The following is an 18804-nucleotide window of genomic DNA, read 5'->3' on the forward strand; positions in this document are numbered from 1 at the left end:
TTGAGAGGTGCTGAGAGACTGATGGAGGCCTGCAGGATACCCATCCACTCGGCTGCCAAACATGGAGCTTGGAAATAGGACAGAAAGTCATCAGGTTCACGCGGTGGCATATAAAACACGTAAAAACTCTTGTCTTTTTTGAGCAATGAGACGCAAGTGGCCGTGCTTTAGCACCAGCGCTGCATCTAAGGATTACGTGTATCGCCGGCTAATCTGTTGACTTCATGCATTTCAGCAGTGAGGAAGAATTGACTTCCGCTGCTTGTGATCATCTTGTGACTACACTTTATCAAATGTCTCACCAGTTACGTAATGCAAAGTAAAGCGTCAGGGACTGACAGAGCTGGGAGAAAACCAGAGACTTTCTTCGACAGCGGTCTGACAAACCCCGACCACTAATTACACAGTAGCGCTAAATTGGATCAGTTCTCCGCCCACGCAGCATCGGGATCAGTTGCCCGTCGTACTGTTGTTGTAATAGTCACGGTGACTGGTCAGCGTGTTGGTATCTGTGTTTTATTAGGTGTTCTATAACAGTATTATATCATAACAGAATAAGTTGTCTAATCGAGGGAATTCAAAATATGTGCTGATACAATATTTCTTCATCCAAAACACATAGTGGAGACAGTCACAGTGGAAACTCACTATTACACACAGTCCAGTTTTCCATGACATGGGCTTATTATTGTGTAACAAGGTAATTATTCCAAATTATATTATTAATGGAATATAAATTATATTAAATAGTTGAGTGAAAAGATGTGTTTTAATTCACGATGATTAATCAGATTCCAGACCAACAAAGTAAATGTCATCTGGTTCAGGATTTTTTTAAATGAAGAACCTTGCATCATTGTGCTCGTAAGTTAGCATCAGAGCGCTTCATAAATTATACAATCAATTATATGAGATGCGAGAGTTGTTGTCCATGACTAATCAGATAACCGAATAAGCCTCTCACAGCAATCCAGCGGCTCATTTTACAGGACAGGTTTGTGGCCTCGCTGCCCTGGCTTGCTCTAGAGCGGTAACACAACTTCAGCAGTTGAGTACTTAATAAAAAATTACCAACAAAAATCGCTTCCTCTGCGCAACAGTGTTGTGACTGAAGAAGAGCTGAACAAAGTGGTTGCTCAGCAACAGTGTGGGCAGTGAATTTTGTTCAGGACAATAATATTTACACGGACAGTTGTGTTGCCACTGGCGTGTGTTGTGGCCAGATGTTTTACCGTGGCTCAAACCTGAATCACCATAATGTTGTCATCGAATAGCATGAGTGCATGGCTGTAGAGTTTGGGAAAAAACGCAGAAGGTATCAAACTCCTTAACCCACAGCATTAGTGCTAATCTTTTGTCTCAAAGCGATAAGCTACAGGTTGCTGTTGTTTTCGTCGCGCCGCTTGCAAGTGTGGATTCTCATTTTTCGGAAAAAGGTGTTTGGCGTTTGCTTGAGGTTTAGAAAGTCTTGGGTGGTGAGCTGTCCTTTTACAGGTCTCGAACAAGTCTATGGCTGTTAAACACCCTTGAGGCAAGTCTAGACCCACTCGCAGGTGAGTTTGCTATGTGATATGTGCAAACACTGTAAACAGACTAGTCTTGATGTCATTGTTGCTTTGGGAGAGGAAACGGGAAGAGGCTCGGTGAAAGCACCTTAGTGGCAGGAAGACATAAACACCTGAGGTGGCGGCGGAAAGCAGAGTTACGGTCGCACAGTCTCTGACCTGTTTGCTGCCTGGCATTGGTCGTATTCTACACTCTGTTTCTGGCATCACGGATTTCACTGAATCTGTGCCACAGGTTCATTTGACTGCGAATGCGGAGAGAGTAACGTCAGCGGTAACAACGACTCGAGTGCGGCGCCCGGAAGAGGGGGGGGGCCATAATGTGCCGCCTCAGATAATACTAATGAAAGCTGGTGAGATCCGGCAGAATGCAGTACAGCGACCTTCTAACTGTTGGTGGTGTCGGCAACATGGCAGTGTGGCATGACACAAGACATCACTCATCAGAGGAAGAAGTAGTAGAAGTGTTCAGATCCTTTACTTCAGTACAACACCGTAGTTTCCCCCTCTTGACAGATAAATGCCCCGTGAGTCTTGCATTATTATACTCTGTATTATATTATTGGATGATTATTATTAGTGATGGAATAATGTGAGATGCGGCTCATGTTTCAGTGGGTTGAGACGGAGCTGATTTTAATCGATTATTATTCGGTTGGGTAGTTTAATCTATAATCAAGCATCCTTTTTGATAAGCTTATGGCTGAATCTCTGTCTGAACCGTGGGCAGTGGAGTTGCGTTGCGGGTAGTGTAGGCGCCAGGATTTGACAAAGACGACAAATGTGTTGAACTGAGATCATCTCCGGTTCCGCCGCATCGATTTCGATCCTTTCATTTTTCGCTAAACGGGTGAAGTACTCTCTGAAGCTGTCAGATAAATGAGGAGGAGTAAAAACTACAACATTTCCCTCTGAAATGTAGTGGAGTAAAACAATAAAGTGGTATAGAAGAGTCGTACTTAAGTAAAGTACAGGCACCCAGAATTTTTTCTCAAGTACAGTTCTTACATAAATGTTCTCATTCCTCCCTTTATGCGAAACTGACTCGTAAATTATTTAAACCTCGGAGCCAAATACGAGTAGAATAGAGCCCGAGCTCACCGAAGTCTATTGATGCTTGAGTCTTTAGCCGACTCAACAGCAGAAACCCTGTGATCCGTTTTGGGTGCCAGCCCATATTTTATGAAAGCTGTTTGGAGTACAAAAGCTCCGCTCGGACGTGTGGGCACTGAGTGCGGTCTTGGAGTTTCTATGGCAGCAGCTTTGGCACTCGCCATTAAATGCATGCGTGCCTGATTTTTATTTTTATCTTTGCTCAAAGATGTTTAGATATTTGCCTAGTGACCGGATTCACTGCTTGGCATCACAGTGGCTTGTGCCAGGCTCCAGAGGAGAACCAGCCAAATCCTGTCCTTTGTGTATAGAGATACTCTTTTGTTTGAATGGGGTATTTCAAGTTTATTATTGCATGCATGTTACAATTTATAGTCTTTGGCAACGTTGTGATAGGCTGCAGAGAGCTTTGATGATCGGGATTGATTATTTTACGACGGGGAGCCTCAGCCGGGCTCTCCGATTGGTCAAAAAACACATTCCAACCCCGCTGATAGTTCCCATAAAGCATCGCTATCCGTCTGTGCCTCGTACATTTTGCACCGTCCGCAAATAATGTGATCTTTTTACATCTTTACAGTATCAGCAGTGTATCAAACCACCTTTGATGCGCACTGACCGAAAACAAGTTCAACTTTTAACCTGCATGACTCAGCGTGCGACTGAAAAAACACACTTATGACACTGAAGAAAATTTCAAAAACCCTATTCTGAGGTTCACTACATCCGTCCAGGAATTGTGTTTGTGTTGCAGGGTTAATTTTACCAACTGCAGTCAGGGGCACAGCTGGGATTCCTCTTTCGTATATACTGTAGCAGCTGGGGCTAATTTTATGTATTTGGTAAGCTGGAGTCATTAATCTCCGGGGCCAGGGCTCAGGATGTGCTTCGGTCCACACGCAGTGGAAAGTGACACCAGGTTGGAGCAGAAACGAAACTTCATACATGGGGGACAAACCAAAAAAATGACATTTCTGAATCACAGCACATTTGAGGACACACAGAGTTCAAGCAGCCGCTTGTTTTTGCTTCTCCTGAGAACAGAAACTAAAACTTTTACTGTCTTTACGGTCATAAAGATAGCTCAACCGCCCGGGGCCTTGTGATTTTCAGTAAGCGCCTTCAGAACATTGATCCTCGCTCCCTGTCAGTTGGCACTTATTACATAACACACATCCATGGGTTGCCATAGCACAGTGAATACAACACTGAAGTGGCAGGCCAACTCTGCCGCTCTGTCACGCGCCACTGACTGTATCTGAATCGAGTTAAGAAGCACATATAAACCAGGCTAGAAATCTGTTAATTTACCGTATGATTATTTGATCCAGAGATTGCCAGTGATCGGGACTGGGATCACGTTACAGTTTTTGGTTTTCCCAGAGAGTTAATGTCAGCTAATGGATCCTCCATATGTGTGTGTGTCAGAGCTCGTTCCTCCGATGATGCACTCTCTCCTCACGTCAGGGAAAAGCTTATCCCCTCAATACTCCCCCCAGTACTTTAGTGGTAGTGAGTGAAATGTGTACTGAAGCTTTGATGTACTTTAATACTTTCTGATCGGAGTCGTAATCTTGTTTACTTATTCTCTGACCAGATAGTTCATATCTACAAATTTTTTCCAGTTTTGTCGAGGCAAAATTGTTGTGTTACTCTTTCTGTGAAGACAATCCAAAGTTTGGATTCTCTTTTTAGAATAAAAGACGGGATTTAATAGAAAAAAACGTGTTTATACTTCTCAAAGAAACTATGCTATTGTAGTATCACTACTGAAACTCAGTGTTAATGATGTAAAAAAAAAAAAAAAAAAACGTATCTTTGTTGCTTCAACACTACAATTCCTTCACATTCGTTCACATTAGAACTGAAACAATAAGCCGAGAAATTGAAAATCAATCAGCAACTGTTTTGATAATCGATTAATTGTCCTCCTTCAAACAAAAATGCCAAACAGTCTCCGGTTCTAGCTTCCACAGATCTTGGAGACTTGCTGCTTTTCTTGGATTTAAATAAACATAAACTGAATTTCTTTGGGTTTTTGGACTGCTGGTCAGAACAAAAAACAAGAGCACCTCAAGTCACCTTGAGCTCTCGGTGCTGTCAAGCTCTCAAGGTGACTTGAGCTCTGGAAATTGGGATTAGTTGGGAAAATAATCGCCAAATTAATTGATTATGAAAGTTATTACGAGTTGTAGCCCTGGATTAGATAGGACCTGATTTAAATCAACATTTTAAGTAGACAAAATTCTTGTACTGCTGAAGTTTGGCTTCTTTTGTTAAATGAAAAAAGGATTTCATTAAAGAATGTTTATTCGTCTCAGAGAACATTATTTTTTTTCATTATTTTGGTATTGCTACTGAAACTCAGGTCGTATCCACAGTAATGCTGAAAATATCTGAAGTATCAGTTTTCATTTTGACAATCGATTCGTCAAGTCATTTTTTTTAAGTGAAAATGCTAAAAGTTCCCTAGTTCCAGCTCCTCAAATGTGAGGACTTGCTGCTCTTGCCAGTGTTATATCTCTGTAAATGGAATATTTTTGGATTTTAGATGTTCGGTCGGAAAAAAAAAAAAAATCCATTCTAAGACCTTTGAGTTGTGAAAGTTGTGAATTTTTCCATCATTTTCTAGCAATTGATAGACCAAAGACACTATCAGTTAATCAAAAAATAAAATAAAATGCAGGTTAATCGATAATTAAAAGAGACATCAGTTTCCGCCCCTGTTCACATATCCAAAAAGAAAGCAGAGACTCCTGGCATTGCCTCGGGGATGGAAGAGTTTGTTATGTAATAGACGAGAGAGGTAGATAACGTTGTTTCATAATAGACAAGGGCTCTGTGCTGGGGAAATAGTTGACAAAAGCCCCAAAGAGCCTTCAGGACTGGAGACACATGGTGACGCAGGGAGCCTGCATTTCAACTGCTGAGACAGTGAAGGGCGTGGCAAGGGTCCCGTTGTCCTACGATCTGCATACTGTACCTGAAATACACTGACACATTTATTTCCTCCACCGCATACGGACCAAAGCCTGTTTTGAGTGATATTGTATTCGCCAGGCTGAATTCAGCTCATACAATACAACTCGGTATGCTTTGTTTAGGAGGGCGGATGTTTGTTGTTAGCAGAAGCCGTCGTCGTTATTTATTTCCTCTTTCTCAAACTGGGTCATACATTCCCAGCCCCCCTGCATCACCCCAGCTGAGGGCGGCCGTGTGTGGGGTTTTCTCGGCCCGGCTATCACGCCCAGCAGCCATCTCCTCTCCCGCTATCTGACCTCTCTGATAGCTCACAATGGGGACAGTTGTCGAATTAACAGAGGGCCACTTTGAATGACAATGGCTGAATCAGCGGCGGTCACACGGGGCTTCGTAGCCACGTTTGATCTGAAGAACTGAACAGACACACCAAGTGCTCTTCACCGCAGTCAGTGTAGTTTGTTAATAGAGTGAGAAGTATCAGTGATTGACTTGATAAGATCTGGGGCATAAATATTAGTCTTTCAAGTTTGCTTTCAAGTGTGCATGCATTTTGATTTTACCCCTGACGTCAGTGCCAGTTTATAAAATAAGGACTCGCAGAAAACCTAGTTTGATTTCATGTAAAAACTGCATCATAATGAGACACTAATATGTGAGTTAAACAGTAACACAACATACATTTTGCACATACATATACACGCATTGTGTGCAATGTACAAACTAGATCAGTTATAGTGAATCAGAGCTGCAAAGGTTAGTGGATTAATCGATTAGTTGATTGACAGCAGCTATTTTAATAATTGATCAATTGTTGTGGGCATTTTTCATTCACAAATTGCCAAATATTCTCTGATTTCAGCCTCTCTAATCTGAGGATTTGCTGCTTTTTTCTTTAATGTATATATTTTTTTTACCTTTTATCTGTTACATAACACTATATTATTTCAAATGAAACTGACAGTACTCTCTCCTGCCTGTGTTACTGTTTAGACCTAATATTAGAATCATTTTACTGCTTTCTAATTGTTCAATCCAGCTCGTCGAGTCTGTCTGTCTCTCTGTGTGTGTGTGTGTGTGTGTGTGTGTGTGTGTGTGTGTGTGTGTGTGTGTGTGTGAGAGAAGAATTTAGATGACTCATGTGTCTGGTAGCACACTTTCCAATTAAAGTAATTATATCAGGTGCTAGGAGACTATTATTTATGCCCCATACGGCGTGGGAGGAGCTGAGCAGGCTGAAGAGGTGTGTGTGTGTGTGTGTGTGTGTCTGTGTGTGTGCGTGTGTGTCTGTGTGTGTGTGCGCTGGAAAGACAAAGAACTTCCCTTAATGCCTAAAGGTGGAGATTACTGAAGGGTGAACACACACCTTTATGATTGTTATTTGTGTGACCATTGGCCTGCAGTGCACTGCATCTGCAGGAACAGATAAGCAGTCAGTAGTTGCGATGCTTCACTCTGCTCTGCACTTTTGTCTGGGCTGTGATTTCCTGGAAATGGATTCCTCCTGACTTTTGGAATTACCTCAGTTTTTTTTTTTTTTTTTGATTACTCAAACCTTTTTTTCTTTTAATTTTAGGTTTGGGGAATTTTTTTCGTGTGTGTGTGTATGTGGGAAGGGGGGGGGTTTGTTTCTGTGGAAAATGGTTCGTTTTGGTCGTCTTTCATCCTGGCGCAGCTGGGACCTGCTGCATGTGGACTCACAGATTCCTGAGTCACCTTCTCCTGACACAGGACCAACACCAACTGACTGTCAGGTGAGAGGTTTCCTGACACGACTGTGTGCACTGCTAAGATTGATGATGTAGTGAAAACGTGCTATTTCTTCCCGCTTCTGCTGCCGGTGGCAATAATACGTTTGGATCTACACAGTAGAGAGTAATAATAATAAAACTAATAGTTTGTTGTATTGATTTTTTATAATAGTCATTTCTTTATGGAAGAAATGCCAAACGTTTTTGGTTCCAGCTTCCCAAACGTATGGATTGGATGCTTTTCTTTGTCAACGGAATATACACTCAGTCGCCAGTTTATTATACCTAGTTAGAGCTAATGTGGTCAGATACAACAGCCCTGCCTTCTTGAAGGTTACCACGTCCCGTTTTTGTTAAAACAGAGAGGTTTGTGGGGCCTTTAAATTAGGCTGTTGCTAGTATTTTGTCCACCCAGAAAATAATCATCAGTCGCTGCCCTAATGTGTTTAAGCTTGATTCACGTTCCACTCAGTTTGATGTCATTTACAAAAACCATTCAACCACTATCCTTGGCTTTGTTTTTAATTAATCTCATCGGCTCTGCTGGAAACATCAGAGCTGAAATGTTTCTGTTGGTGTGTGTGTGTGTGTGTGTGTGTGTGGGATGAAGTGTGATTATGGCCGGGGTGTCATTACATGCGCCCCTGGAATGATGGGGGTCAAGTAATAGGAGCATTGCTTGGACAACTCCCATCTCAGGCCGAAAAGTGTCTGCGTGTCGGTCATCAGGCTCCTTGATTATTGGAAGTGAAGTGGCCTTGAACCATGCAGCGTGTGATGTCCACGGGGGTTTTTGCTTTAGTTTCTATTTCCTGGTTATGCACGTGATTTACGTGTATACGTGTGTGTGTGTCCGTGTTAGTGTGACCAGGCTTTCAGGAAGGTCAGTGTCACGCTGTTTTCCCATCGTTAATCAACCTACCTGATCAAGGGCTGTTGTTATCAGTAGACTAACATAAAGGCAGTAGCAGGGGGCAGAGAAAGAAGGGGATTTGGGGGCTGATGCTGCTTTCTTTGTCACTGCTTATTTTAATACAATCCCTTCCCATTTAAAGATTTTCTCCTTTACAAGCCAAGGTTAATGCTACAAACCACGGTGATAAGATAAGGCTGTGAGCGGACACAGGGCTTGATATCATTAACCTGGCCGGCCCCCCCTCTGGACCCACTGCACAAGTCGCAGTCCCCAGATCGGGCGGCTTCTTAACAAAAAGAGCTCCGGATCTCGCTGCCCTCCGTCCTGACTGACAGGTTTACACGGGAGGCACAGGAGAAACCTAGTAAACATAATTAGTTAGGGAGTTGAGACTAAAGCAGCTTAGTGTTTACTCTGAGGGTATATTTGCTCGTTGTGCTGAAGTATTATTGGGCATTGGTTTTACCTGCAGAAATATAACCAACTCTAACTAATAGAATGTTTTAGGGCTGAAACCAGAAAAAAATAAAATATTCCAGTTGCTTCTTTTATTTAGCCGACAGTCTAAAACCCAAAGACATTCAGTTTATACAGATATTAAACAGATAAAAAGAAAATCTACGCATTTTAAAAGCTGGAGATTAAACAACTGACACAATCTGTTATCGAAATGGTTTCAGATTTATTTTCAGTTTCAGCGGTAGAAAGTTTTCAGCCCTTCTGCTGCTCACGGAGGAGGTGTGGTTTTTTGTGCTTATCTACTGGGCATAAGCAGCCTATTAAATGTGCTGAAACAAGCAAGTAAACAAAGGGAATTTCCCGTCTGGTTATTGTCGGGGCATTTCTTTCCTTGTTTTGGCCAGCTAGCTTGGCATTGTTCAAAGGTCTCCAGGCAAAACAGTGATTGAAGATAACATAGAGAATAGAGGACCAAATTCCAAATAAGAGTAAAGTATGAAGCGCCCCATCTGTTTACAGTCACCCTGTAATTTTCTTGGTTTTATTCAGGTAATTGCTTGAAATTAAAGCTAATCTTGCTTAAGTTGGAAAAAAAGATTATCAAAGGGAAAAAAGATACAAGTGGAAAAAACCAAAAAAATGGTGTGTTCACAGGCAGCCAGAGGTTAGTTTATTTCTACGTCTGTGCAGCCTGTTTTGACTGACCTAAGGAGCATTTGGCATCTCTGCAAGCACCAGGATGTGTGTTTGAACTCAGGGAGCTCCCTACAAGCTGTCACCCTGACTCCACCTCCAAATATTCAGATCAGCCTTCTTTTTTTTCTTCTGCTCTGGCCCTGCCTCCTCTTTCCTGCCCAAGACAATGAGGCAGGATCCTCCTGGTTGCTATGACTTCGGGCCAGTGTCTGCATGAAATGCGAGCAGACTGGGTGTCTCAGTGAGGAGGTTTCACCGCTGACTGTTTGGACAGCAGGACAGGACGCAGACACGTCCCCGTTCAAAAAGAACGCTGCGGCAGCAAGACACCGCGCTCGGTGAGCAAGCCCCGGACCCTGCGAGCTGGAACGGGACGTTTTCAAGACTGAATGAGGTTCAGCGCAAGCCCCTTGATCTTGATAGCGCGGCAGTGTCACAGTTGTCACTCAGCTTCCCGGACTATCTAACCATCAAGAATCCGGACAGTGAACAGCGTGGAGGTGCGTGTTTCCCGGTGGAAGTGGAGAGAGAGAGAGGGGAGGCGTGAAGTTTGAGAGAGAGCAGCAGCTGGCTCCAGCATGGGCTGCGATCCATGAATCCAATTGAAGGATTAGGATGGTTTTTGTTACTTTTGACATGCCTCTGGCTTCAATGGTAAGCACTGTTAATGTGGTGGGAAACTGTTGGTAGCTTCTATCCCTGTGCACTTATAATCACAACTTCCTGGCCTAGTCTTTGTCTTTGAGACACTAGTGTCTTGTTAAAGTGATTATAAAGGTACTCAGTGTTTGCTTCCTTTATCCATAACTACAGTATATTTATTTTTAGGTTTGTCAGGTTTATTCTTCATGCGTAAGATCCGACATGTGGAAACGCCTTATTTAGAAAAGCTCCGGTGTCAGCTCTCTCTGTCTTTATCACACCTGTTTTAAATTGGGAAAACCCAGTTCTTGCTGAGCGCTCTGCCGTACCGCGCACACACACACACCAAACCAACCAGGCTTCGGTCGGCCCGTTACTGTGCTGGCAGTACCGCAGGGTCGAGACTTTCCCTGTTTGTCCGTGGAGACTGGACACTTCCTGACACCTGTGTGCTTGAACTCTTGGAACAGATACTCCCACTTAAAAAAAAAAAAAAAAAACAATTCCCTAAATGGGTCCAGGCTCGTTTCCCTTTTACTGAAGCGACACTAAATGGGTCCCATTTCCCCCTTCCATGTAGTTTTTGTTTTAAAGCCGACATGCCTGTTTGCATTTCAGTCACTCTCCTCTTTGGTACTCATTCAAAAAAAGATAAAGGGACTAAAAGCTGTTTCAAAACCTGAAGGATCCCCCACTCAGAGTTACTGTCTTGTTATGTAACTCTATATGGGCCACTTTGGTGCCTTTTACTCTATTTAAGTGGTTCTACGCAGGTCTGGGGATGTTTTTCCTAAAATGGGAGCTTGTGTAATGAAGAACAATTTGACTCGAGCTAGCCATAATATTTACATTTCATTTCTGTTTTAGTTTTCAGTTACATATACACATGCCACACACTATGTACTGCGATAAGTCTTTATCAGTAGTTTTCACTGAGGTTGTTTACTTCTGATAGCCGTGATGCGCATCCTCAAAAGTTTTTTTGTGCGCTCTGCATGAAGTTTTGTCTCAGTTGATTCAAAAGACTCTGAATCCGGATGGAGGAGACATGCCCCCCCCCCCCCAGTTTTAGTCTGATTTACTCACACAAAGCTCTGTAGGCAGTCTTCTTACTATGTGGCGAGAGGTTTTTTGCCTACTGAGTCTACTGAGCCGTCGTACCTGCAGCCGGAGTGGCAGCCTGCGTGGCGGTGAAAGTAAGGATGTAAATACAATGTGTACCATGGTGAATGAGGTCTCTGTCAGCAGGAGCTAAATGTGATTTTAGAGGTGAACACATCAAAGTGTGTTTACAGGTCTTGGGCAGTACTAATGATTATGTTCAAAAAGTTGTCTTAGGCCTTTTTGTGGCCTCAGAGGGAGCTGCACGAAATCTGATAAATATGCGCAGAGGGATGTCGCGATGTCTGGGCTTGTGTATAAGTGTTTTGATTGCATTGTGTTTTGTGAATGTGTGTGTGTGTGTTTGTGTTTGTGCGCCTGTGTGGGGTCATCAGCTGAGGAATTTTGTTGGAATGGCCGGTCAGTTTCAGCAACAGTGTCAGTGTCCTGGAATGTTAGTTTTTTGTCGCTATGTTTGAAGCGGGGGGGGGTCAGTGGCCTGACTCTCACCAAGTCCCCACCAGCAGATTCCTCAGGACTGACACTCTTAACGGCAAAAACAACTGCTTCCTCAGATACTGATGTGGCCCCCTGTTTGTTTGCTTTGCTGCCGCTCATAAAGTGGACAGAGATTGCATGAGCGAGGGTGCGCGGCAGGGCCTGCTGACAGGGTAACAATGGAGGGGGGAACAATGGCCAGGCTCGGGCCGTCTGTTCTTATGGAACAACCTCCCGCCTGCTCCCTGTGATGTAATGAGCATTCACAGCGAGGAAGTGGCAGTCCTTCCCTCTCCTGTTTGTGTCTGATCATTAGGGTAGCTTTAACGGTCCTGCTGATGTCATCCTTCGCCCAAATTCCCCTCTGATTTCCTGTTTATGCTGTCCGTGTGTATATCTCTCTCTCCTTCATTGTCTCTTTCCATCCGTCTAAGTGGAAACTTTTGTATTTCCCTTTGAGATGACATAAATCCCTCCTGACACTGTTGCCTGTGCTCTTTCATTTTCTGTTCCTTTTGCACTGTGTAAATGTTGCTCTGTGTCTGTGCCGTCAGGGTCAGGCACGACGGAGGAAGAACATGACAGAGTTCCTCGGGGAGACGAATATTCCTACCCCGGACGCTCTGGGACAAATCGGTGGCTCTCTGCCCAGTGTCGGGGCAGGGCCCGACAGCTGGAAGAACCGCGCCGCCAGCCGCTTCAGTGGCTTCTTCAGCTCCAACGCCGGAGCAGGGCCCTTCGGCAAGGTAACGCTGATCAGGCGGGAGGTCGTCGCATGAAATACAAGTGTGTGTGTGAGTGTGTGTGTGTGATTCCAAGCCAAGTGGCTCGCTTTATCTTGGCCATAAAAGTAAAATTTTAAAAGCTGCAGGGGGCGGGTTCGTTGCCCAGACGTGGCTCACGTTAAGAGAGCATTAAAAAAAACCAAAAACAAAACAGTAGCGAGCAGCAGTGGGAGGAGGTCAGAGGGCCATGTCCCCCTGAGGCCCGGTGAGGTAATTTCCCTTCAAAATCTCCTGACTGTTTGGCTCTCATACTTTCCTCCCAGCAGCTCTCGAAACGAGTAGGTGGAGGAAAAGCTTTATGCGCTCACTCGGTTCTATCCATCATTTTCCTTGATTTAAAAAAACAACAAAAAACTCAGCTTACTCACAAATGAAGCTTAAAGGACCAGTTATTCGCTCTCTTGCCCAGAGTTAGATGAGGACTTTGATACCACTCTCGTGTCTGGCACGTCCAGTAGCTGGCTAACTAAGCTTAGCATAAAGACTGGAAAAGAAGGGGAAACTGCACACCAGCACCTTTAAGGACACAGATTAACACAAACGAGAATAACCGTCTCTCCCAACATGTCAAACCCGTTCTTTTACTTCCATGTCAGACGTTTTCAAACAACAATAATCCACTTTTATTGTAATGAGGCACACACCCACACACACGCTCCCATTGTGTCCTCCCTCCTGAGGTCACATCCTGCACAGTAGCAGATGTCAGATAGAGACAGTGTCTGTCAGTCACCTGTCAGTGCCGGGCTCATCTCTATTCACCCTGTGGGTTCCCTTTAACCCCTTCGGGGCCAGAGAGCTTCCGCTGGGACCTGCACCTCTGGCACCCTGCATATTGCGGGGTTAAACGACTGCCAGTCCCCCCCCGCCCCCGTCACAAAACTTTGAAAACAAGCGCTCATTTCTGATCAATTTTTTTTTTTTTTCCTGAATTTGCTGCACAGTTTCTCACTGTTTCGTGAACATATACCAGTTCTTTCTGAAAGGTTTGGTGAGCGATAAATCACTGGCCCATCTTCCTCCTCCACGCTGTAGCTCTTGCCCCCACTCCCCCTGTCCTCTATTGTTAAAACGGTCTCAATGCACAGAGCTCATTTTCATAACTACGTAAGGGCCGCGAGCTTGAACAAAGACCTGAATAGCAGATCCTGTTGAATTAAGGAATTAAGGCGCCAGTAAGGGCAGGGTTTATATGCTAATACACGGACTCATCTTTACTTACAGTTTGAATGTAACAATACACCGTCGCAGAAACGACAGATACGGACACTCGCTGCCACGTCTCCTCTCACCGTCACGCTGCCAACGTTGTTCAAACTAATTAGGCCCGTTTTTGTCCTGGTTCCAGGAGGTGGACCGTCTGGAGCAGCTCCAGAGCAAGCTCCACTCCTACACGTTGTTCGGGCTGCCCAAGGTGCCGCGGCAGCTCTCCTTCCACCAGGACTCCTGGGAGGAGGAGGAGGAGGAGCCCAACCTGGCCCTGGAGGACAGCTGGCAGTCGCTACTGGACAACTCAGAGGTACAACACACACAGGCCGCGCGCGCAGACACACACACACACATTTTACACAGATAGTGTTTACCCAGACTGTAAACTCAAAGGAAAAATTAGAAAAAAAATGTAATCAAAACAAATGTTTTTCAATGTATGACACCTCAGAGGAACTTAAATGATACATAATTGATGAATTAGGACAAAAAGCAATGAGCCCTAAGTTAAAAAAAATAAAAATAAAAAGAAGAATTTCAACCTTTAGAACTTAGTGACTGTGCAAAAATGACTGATGTGAGCTTGAACCCTACGTTAAACTTTAAAAAGGCAAGACCGCAGCGTTATTCATTTCTCTTAAAATAACCGTGTTACGTCTACATTTATTTTATTCATTCGGCAGATGCTTTTGTCTAAAGCAACGTGCGAATGAGCGAATGAAGCATTGATACAACTTGATTCGTCATAAAGGTAAAGCGTGAAGAATTGGTAAGAATGGCAGGTGGTACATCCCGACTTTAACCTTAACATTAAACTGAACCTGTTAACGGATTAATATATTTCATTATTTCAGCATTTTCATTCTTCTTTCACAATTTCACTGCAAAATTGAAATAAAATATAAATCCATTCGAGACGCTCCGTGGCTCCCTGAAAAATGTCAGACTACCCCTTCAGCAGAAAGAAAAAATATATAACCCCCCGCCTTTTTCTGACCCCCCCTTTCTAATAAGCCCCGTACTGTCTCTGGCATCTTATTACCCACATGCACACTTACATCCTGCTTCCCAGCACCTGACTCTCACTTCCTTATCATTTGCCACACTTGCCCAGATTGCCCCTGTTTTCCCAGAACGCTGCTTACAAATCACTTAATTATTACACTGCTCTCGAGGTAACACCCATTCCACGTTTTTCGCCGGCTTTTCCCCCTGTTAATGTGTACTCAACTAATCGGGACAGGTAGACGGAGCACTGTCACGGCTCAGCTACTACACAGCGACTCGTACTGTACGTTCATTCCTGACCGTTAGTTACGTAACCCAAACGACTCACTCAAGTGCTGGCCAATTTCCCGATGGTGAGCCTGCAATCAGGCTGGTGATGTGACTTACTGGAACATGTCAGGACGCCGCTGGCGAGTTATTTTCGTTTTTGTGAGCGTATCAGTTTGTGTGTCTTTGTTTATATGAGTAAGCTGAACATGTGAAGGCTGTGGTCTGACTGCCGTTAACATTGCAGGAAATAAGACAGCCCACCTCTTTCATTTCAGTCACAACAATAATCATAATAAGGATAATAATATTTTTTGTATAGCAGTTTTCAAAACAGTGTGACAGCGTGCTTGGCAAAAAATAAATGAACAGGAAAACTGAAAGATTAATAAAGAAAAAAATGGTTCAATACAAAATATAAAACTAACATGATGCAAAAAACCTGAACCTGGCTCAACGTTTTGCTGCAACGCAATGTGATGAAAAATGGTCACGACCAACATTATTTAACTCCAGTCTGGTGATATCTGTCAGAACTTTCAACCCTTTACCTTTTTTCCTTTGTTTGCTTTTTTTTTTTAAGTCATTTTCATTGTATATGTTTAAAAAAAAAATAATGTTCTTACTATTATTCCTTGTCGCTATATTTCTAACATGCTGAACATGTCAAAAAGGTCAATGATCAGTGCTTTTACATATGAAAACAAATCACCAGTAATAACAAAATGTGTCATAGGAGAGCTTAGTGAAGCCCACTCAGTGTTGGATTGACTTTCACAGGTTCAAATCCCTTTTTTCCCTAAACAAAAAGGGAATAGGTTGAATGTGAATACAGTGAATGAATAATGAAAGTCAGGATCGCTGTAACAGTATAATAATTACCGAAAGCTTTAGGATTATTTTTGTTATATTTATTAATAACGTGTGTGTGTGTGTGTGTGTGTGCGCAGACACTGACAAGGCGACAGTTCCACCAGCAGGAGGCAATATGGGAGCTGCTGCACACGGAGGCTACCTACATAAAGAAACTCAGAGTCATCACTGATGTGAGTGCCAAGACGAGTGCTGTAGCCTACTGACACACGCGTGAAAGATCACACACTGACACAGTCCTAATCTGTCTCACAATCTTAATCTTCATCTCAACACGGCGAGCCGTCCGCCGACAAAGTGAATTGCGCTTTCACTGCAAGGCTGATAACCTCCGGCTTCAAAGTCGCTATGTCAGCTTAGTGTCTTACTCTTCTTGGGACGAAAAATTTAGAGGCTCATACTCCTTTGTCTCGCCCCTTTCCAGCTGTTCCTGTGCGGGCTGCTGAACCTGCAGGAGAGCGGTCTGCTGACGGAGGTGGAGCCCGCCAAGCTGTTCAGCAACATCCAGGAGATCGTCCGCCTCCACACATCCCTGTGGAACCAGGTCATGCTGCCGGTCCTGGAGAAGGCCAGGCGGGCCCGGGCTCTGCTCGACCCCACTGACCTCCACCTAGGCTTCAGGACGGTGAGTTGATGTTCCCCTGGAAAAAATAAACAGAATATCCAGACTGCACGGGTGCCGCAAAAGGGGGCTATGAAGAAGCCACGATGCCGTCTGGTTTTGTCAGCCAACTATCCAGGCTTCTTTAATAAGTCGTGAACAAACTCATGAATAACTCTACTGTAAGTCTTAGGGAAACCCAGTGAGTTTGAGTACGGTATGTTTTGGAAGTTGTGTGTTGGACACTATGGATAAAACGCTCGAAATGGGGGAGAGAAGTCAAATATCTAACTGAACACATCAATAAATAATGCAGTTGTTTAAATAATTCAAATGGAGTCTAAAAAGAAATGTCAAGCTTTGTACTCAAAGTAACAGTTTATTGTCCTGTTCTATTTATCTCTCACTAGCTCCTGTTGTTTTCTCTCTTTAGTTTTTGCCATTTATTTGGTGTCACCACCTGTTTCATAATTGTTCTGCGTGTACGTGCAGACATACGGTAGCGCACACATATACTGTGTGGATGACTCACTTTGTCCATACCAGCACTGGCTGGTGTAATTTTATGACGAAAGCTGGCCCTGCAGCTGCGGTACGCTCCGTGCTCCCGGGTAAGCCGGCCAGCGTACGGTCCTCCCATTTGCTCTAGTCTGGATTCACCGCATGATCATACGAGCGCGTGGAAAGTTGGAAGTGCGGTGCGTTAAACAGTTTAGTCTGACATTTTGAGAGGGAAAACGTAGAATCATACGCCTCTACAAAATACCACGGATAACACAGTGAAATCGGAGACTTATTTCCATCGTGGTCCTTGACGAAAAGGCTAATTTTATTTAGTGAACGTACTGCATCTACACTCAGAAATGATCGCACCCATGCAGAGACAAAATAAATAAACAAAATGAGCTGTTGAGAAATAAATAATTAACCTATTTTAATCAACTGATCTCCTCAAGTATAAAACTTAAAGCTTTATATTTCTTACTACACAACATTTTAATTATTAAACCAACTGTATTATTTATTAATAGTTCAACGAGCTTTGTGCTTTGAGATACACACACTTCATTGATACAAAAACCAGAGTTATGTCCAGAGCTTTAGAAAATGACTGTGACGATAATGCAGATCAGCCTGGACACCAGTGTATAGCGGTAAATCACGGCTGGTTTTATATTTGTGAACAGGACATAAAAGTCAGATTAACAGTTGACCTGAAACGGCACCTACATATGAGCCAGCACACAGAATACCCCCATATATTAAAATGCACGGCTTAGAGCCAGACAGTCACTTTAGATATCTGTATTTCTTATGAACCAACTCCATAAAATTACCCTTTGCGTCTTATACAGCTTTGTATACGGACCGAGGCAGAAGTAAACATGTTTCCCCTCGTGTAGTTATATCTCTGACGCATGTCTGTGTGTGTGCGTGTCTTCAGTTTGGCTCCAGATTCAAGCCCTACATCCGGTACTGCATGGAGGAGGAGGGCTGCATGGAGTACATGCGCACACTTCTCAGGGACAACGAGCTCTTCAGGACCTACGTCACGGTCAGTTCTCACCGCTCTCTCGCCTTGAAGCCAATAGCGAGAGAACACCCTGTACCGCCGCGCTCCTTTTTAGTTATCCTCATATGTCTGGCTCATTGGTTTCCTGTCTTTGTTTGGCTCAATTCAGTGGGCAGAGACCCATAAGCAGTGTAACCGTCTGAAGTTGGCCGACATGCTGGCAAAGCCTCACCAGAGACTGACCAAATATCCACTCCTACTGAAGAGCGTTCTCAAGAAGACGGATGAGCCGTCGGCCCGAGACATTGTCAATAACATGGTAAGGGTTTTGAAGAAATTGATGAAATGCGCTGCCTTTTCAAACGACACAAGATCCGACAACTGAACCTGAATGATATTATTGTGTTCTTCCTCCTCAAGGTGGCCACGGTAGAGGGCTTCATCAACAGCGTGGACTCTCAGATGCGACAGCGTCAGGAGCAACAGAAGCTGGCCACCATCTCTGCCCGTATAGACTCCTACGAGGCTGTAGAGGGCAGCAGTGAAGAGGTGGAGAAGGTAAGAAAGGATTTATGGGCCCTCCCCGATTCTCCGAAACGCTCTGTCAGCCAGACGTGTGACGTTCAAGCAGGATTCGGCTTCATGCTCTTGCCTTTTCCCCTTCAGATCCTCAAGGAGTACAACCGCTTCGACCTTATGGCTCCCATGAGAGGCATATCCCCAGAGGAGACTCGCCAGCTGCACCTTGAGGGAGCGCTGAGGATGAAAGAGGGCAAAGACAGTAGGGTAAGACCGACCCACGTGACCGCTCGTAAACACATGATGAGC

At 44.0% G+C, this 18804-nt stretch overlaps 1 protein-coding gene across 5 annotated transcripts in view; it reads left to right on the forward strand.

Moving 5' to 3' along the window:
• plekhg5b (pleckstrin homology domain containing, family G (with RhoGef domain) member 5b) overlaps window positions 1-18804 on the forward strand; it is a 78109-nt gene that overhangs the window by 54685 nt on the left and 4620 nt on the right. For all 5 annotated transcript variants that reach the window (XM_040152770.1, XM_040152771.1, XM_040152773.1 and 2 more), the window contains 8 exons: window positions 12275-12466; window positions 13854-14024; window positions 15940-16035; window positions 16287-16487; window positions 17908-18018; window positions 18146-18295; window positions 18397-18534; window positions 18643-18762. In XM_040152770.1, coding sequence (XP_040008704.1) covers window positions 12275-12466; window positions 13854-14024; window positions 15940-16035; window positions 16287-16487; window positions 17908-18018; window positions 18146-18295; window positions 18397-18534; window positions 18643-18762 — 1179 coding nt within the window. The remainder of the gene's footprint in view (window positions 1-12274; window positions 12467-13853; window positions 14025-15939; window positions 16036-16286; window positions 16488-17907; window positions 18019-18145; window positions 18296-18396; window positions 18535-18642; window positions 18763-18804) is intronic.

The sequence above is a fragment of the Xiphias gladius genome, chromosome 18 (assembly GCF_016859285.1).
Source record: "Xiphias gladius isolate SHS-SW01 ecotype Sanya breed wild chromosome 18, ASM1685928v1, whole genome shotgun sequence".
NCBI classification, from domain to species: Eukaryota; Metazoa; Chordata; class Actinopteri; order Istiophoriformes; family Xiphiidae; genus Xiphias; species Xiphias gladius.